We start from the raw sequence: 4,894 nt of genomic DNA on the forward strand, positions 1-4,894 counted from the left end.
GCCTCCCAAAGTGCTGGGATTACAGGTGTGAGCCACCGTGCTCAGCCTGCTTAAGTTATAATATATTTATACTGTGGTAGGGGTAGAAGGCCTAGGCTAGAGAGAGAGGGTGAAATGAATCTAGCCACTGAATCTTCTTATTCCTTTTAGACTCAATTGTTTAGACTTAGGGTTTTGAGATTTGCTTCGGCTGGCCAAGGATTTGTGGCTTAGTGCTGTAAATCCAACCAAGAACAATAAGGAGATGCTGCATAAAGCTAGGAAGAGTTGGTGCACCTGGCTCAGTGACAGTGCGGTATCAGATGCTCTGGGGCACTGGAAAAGTAGGGTTTCAGAGGCAAAGGACTGAGGAGCAGCACAGAGCTGCGGCCACTGCTATCCTGTCAACTCTCCAAAAAACTTTCTGGCCAGATACCAATTCTAAGCAGTCACACAGTTTTAAACGCTAACCCTGAGGATTAAGAAAATATGTGAAGAAATGCTCTTACTTATAGCTTCGAAAGTAAATCTTCCCATTCAGTGCAGTGAAGTGCAGAACATACTCTAATCCAGCCAGGCGGATATTTGATACTGTGGGGCCTCTGAAGAAATCTAAACGCACATATTAAATTATTAACAAAACAAAACAAATACTTGCAAAATTCAGTTACAAAGAACTGCATTCTAAACAGTTTTGTTCCAATACTTACCTAAAAAAGCACAAAAAACGATTGCTGAAAAATGTCTGAAGGTCTCACCCCTTAAGCATTTAATCTCATGACTTTATTTCTGTGTTCAGTTCACTGAGACATTTAACATTTCAGTTCTGAAGTTCTTCCTCTGAGTCAGCTCAGCAACAAAAAATCATATCCATTAAGAATATTAACTTTAAAAAAAGTAAATCAAAGCATAAAATTTACCTTCATCTACCTATAGGTAGATGAAGGTAGCAAATTTCTATAAAAATGGTTGTTCAAACTGACTATTAAAATCAAATTAGCTTCAATTTTTTTTTTTCTATGAGGGAGGTCAACAAGAAAAAAATTGTAATAAGAAATCTTGATTATATGAGCAAAGGATAAGAAACTTTATAAACTGTTAATGCCAGAAAAGAACCTTGGATATCAGGGATAGGCTTTTTTCTCACAAAGTGGTAATCATACCACTGGTGGCACATGCGAGCATTTTAATGATACAAAGCCAGATATAATTTACTACATATTTATTTTATCCTGTACCATTCTCCATTTTTGACAGGGACATAAAGTTTCCTTTTAAAAAGAGTAGTTGGCCAGGCACAGTGGCTCATGCCTGTAATCCCAGCACTTTGGAAGACAGAGGTGGGCAAACCGCTTAAGCTCAGGAGTTTGAGGCCAGCCTGGGCAACATGGTGAAACCTCATCTCCACTAAAAGTATAAAAATTTAGCCAGGTTGTAGTCCCAGATACTGGAGAGGCTAAGGTGGGAGGATTGCTGATCCCACCACTGGACTCCAGTGAGGGCGACAGAGCAAAACCCATCTCAAGCAGTAACATAAAAAAGGAGTAATTAAAAGAAAATCTCCAGTGAACTGCACACTACAGCCACTACACGGGCTTGGCTATGAAAGAAGTTTGGAAAACAAGTGTGATACCTTAATTTTACAGCTGAGAAAATCGAACCTCAAGAAGGCTAAGTGGAAATTCATGAATAACATTTGACTAAGATAAAGTTCTATATAAAAATGTATCCAAGTTTGCTTAGGAAGAGCTGCCCAAGGCAGGTGATGTAGTAAGTAGGAATTCTATTCTAGTCCCATTCTGTAGCCACCTAGCATTTTCCTTCCCTCTTCCCATTAGCCCATAAGATGCAGATGATCTCCACGTGCACAGATGTACACATCTTTTGTTGTCTGCTTTTCCCTTCTTGTGGTTAACCAAAAGAAAATCAGAGGCCGGATGCAGTGGCTCATGCCTATCACCTTGGGAGGCCGAAGCGGGCGGATCACGAGGTCAGGAGATTGAGACCATCCTGGCTAACACAGTGAAGTCCCGTCTCTACTAAAACTACAAAAAAATCAGCCGGGTGTGGTGGCACGTGCCTGTAGTCCCAGCTACTTGGGAGGCTGAGGTAGGAAAATCACTTGAACCTGGGAGGCAGAGATTACAGTGAGCCGAGATCGTGTCACTATACTCTCCAGCCTGGGCGACAGTGCAAGACTCAGTCAAAAAAAAAAAAAACAAAAAACAAGCAAACAAAAAAAAACCCAGCATTAACGTGTATAAAACACACAAGTATATAGGCACATTTATATACTACCCTTCTCCCCCAAACAAGAAAAAAACCCAAAAAACCCTAATGAACATTTTTAATTAAAAAAAAAGTACATATATTTATACATATATTATATAGAGATGGGGTCTCACTATGTTGCCCAGGCTGGTTTCGAACTCCTGGACTCAAGCACTCCTCCTGCCTTGGTCTCTCAAAGTGCTGGGATTACAGGCATGAGCCACCACGCGCCTGGCCTGGGACATTTTTATAAAACAAGTTTGTACTTTTCAAGATATTTTAATCTCAATATCATAATACAGAGATTTCCCATGATTTTGCCAAAGCCTGGCTCTCCTTCAGTGGCTAAGTTATGCTTCAGTAATGCCACACCAATGAGTGGGCCAAGCCCACTCATTACAGAAGTCAGAGTAGTTCTGGGGAACAAAATATGTACGTTCCAGTCTGCTCCGAAACAACTTTCATAATGCAAAATTTTCAGGGCATCTGTGCTTCTTCCATAAGCTTTGGGAGAAAACTTTAGGAACACAATAAGCACATGGAAAAGTACTCTTTAGTAGGTCAAAATTTCTAAGACTATGAATATAAAAGGATTTTCAGTCTGTATCCAATAGTTCGAAGTAGTCATCCTTTTATTACAATATTTTCTCTTAACTGCCCGACTGAAATTTCACTAAAGTTTGAAAATCATCAAGGTAACACAAACAAGTAATGAATGAAAATGGGAGGGCATAAATGGTAGTACTTAGTAACCGAAAGCAAATACAGCTAACAGCATGATATTTTCTGGCTAGAACACAACAGAGTATTGTTTATACATGAATACCATTGGCAAGAATCCATTCACTTAACAAACTGTACCAGAGCACCTATTATGCATAATGATAAATGACATACAGCATCTTTCTACCAGGGGCCCCGCATTCTAGGTAGATATGAATACATACAAACAACTGCAATTTAAAATAGCACATTAAAGGAGAACAGTATAAATCATTCTGGAAGTTCTGAGGAGAGAAAGATCATTTCTAGTTGGGAACGATCTCATGCAAGTGGTATATACACTGTAAGGATTTTGACCAAGAAGTATGATAAATAACTTTATGAACCTGAGAACCTAAAATATAATAATACTGTATAAATAAAAGCATGGCTGGGCATGGTGGCTCATGCCTATAATCCCAGCACTTTGGGAGGCCAAGATGGGTGGATCACCTGAGGCCAGGAGTTCGAGACCAGCCTGGCCAACGTGGCGAAAACCCATCTCTACAAAAAATACAAAAATTATCCAAGCATGGTGGTGAATGCCTGTAATCCCAGCTACTCAGGAGGCTGGGGCAGAAGAATCGCTTGAACAGCTGATGCGGAGGTTGCAGTGAGCCGAGATTGCACCATTGCACTCGAGCCTGGGCGACAGAGTGAAACTCCATCTCAAAAAATAAACAAATAAGAAATAAAAGCATGTACTATAAAAAGACCTAAATTCAAAACTTTAATATGCCACTTGGTAAATGCATGACCTTAGAAAAGCTACTCACCTGTTCAGGCCTCAGTTTTCTCAATTATATAATGAAAATCAGAATTAAAAATTCCTCTACTCCAAATTTTAAAAAAACCACATAAATAATATGCTACCATTTAAGAAGGGAAGAATAGGCCAGGCACACTGGCTCACACCTCCAACTTTGGGAGGCTGAGGCTGGAGGGCTGCTTGAGTCTAGGGCTCTGAGACTAGCCCAAACACTGTAGCAAGACCTTGTGTCTATAAGAAATAAAAAAAATTAGCTGGGCATGATGACATCTACCCGGGATCCCAGCTACTGAGGGGAATGAGGTAAGAGGATTGCTTGAGACCAGGAGGTTGAGACTACAATGAGCTATGATTGTGCCACTGCACTCCAGCCTGGGCAACAGAATGAGACCCTGTCTTTAAAAAAAAAAAAAAAAAAAACGCAAACAAATTCAGAATGAACAAAATGGGTATCTTGCATGAAAAAAAAAAAAGTCAACTTTTCTTTTTGGTCAAGAAAAAAAAAAGGAGCTTCCTAAATGAAAGCCCTTCATATATTTCTTGCTCCCTACTGATACTTCATTTGAACACACAACATAAACCAAGAAGCAGTTGTTTTACTTCATATTTATACTGAAAACCCAACTTCCCTCAGTGCCCTACAGTTTGAATCTGTTCCTCTTCTACCTTTCTGCTTCTGTACAGATTCCTTTTTGGTTTTCACTCCCTTCCACTCATCACTGCATTATGTGATTATTCCTGCCATCTAGTGGAAGCACAAAATAATGAGAAGGTAGGGCTTATGAAAATACAACAAACATTTAAACAAATGCAAACAAAAGCTCTCTCTCTTATAACAAATTGTAAGTATCTGCCTCACTGACAATAAACAATTATATGGGAGACCTAGGGGAAAGAGAAAAAGGCAGAAAATCAGGGTCAATGGACTACAAGTAATGGAAATCTTAGCTGAAAATCTGGCTGACAGTTTGGTTGGAAAAATATCCTTGGCCAGGCATGGTGGTTCACGTCTATAATCTCAGCATTTTGGGAGGCCAAGGCAGGCAGATCACTTGAGGTCAGGAGTTCAAGACCAGCCTGGCCAACATGGTGAAACCCAGTCTTTACTAAAAA

At 39.9% G+C, this 4,894-nt stretch overlaps 1 protein-coding gene across 2 annotated transcripts in view; it reads right to left on the minus strand.

Moving 5' to 3' along the window:
* The window catches only part of RPF2 (ribosome production factor 2 homolog (S. cerevisiae)), a 46,756-nt gene that overhangs the window by 11,413 nt on the left and 30,449 nt on the right, over positions 1 to 4,894 (minus strand). For both annotated transcript variants that reach the window (XM_011952782.1, XM_011952780.1), the window contains one exon: positions 489 to 591. In XM_011952782.1, the coding sequence (XP_011808172.1) occupies positions 489 to 591 (103 nt within the window). The remainder of the gene's footprint in view (positions 1 to 488; positions 592 to 4,894) is intronic.

Source organism: Colobus angolensis, unplaced genomic scaffold, assembly GCF_000951035.1.
Source record: "Colobus angolensis palliatus isolate OR3802 unplaced genomic scaffold, Cang.pa_1.0 Scaffold35, whole genome shotgun sequence".
In the NCBI taxonomy this organism is placed as follows: Eukaryota; Metazoa; Chordata; class Mammalia; order Primates; family Cercopithecidae; genus Colobus; species Colobus angolensis.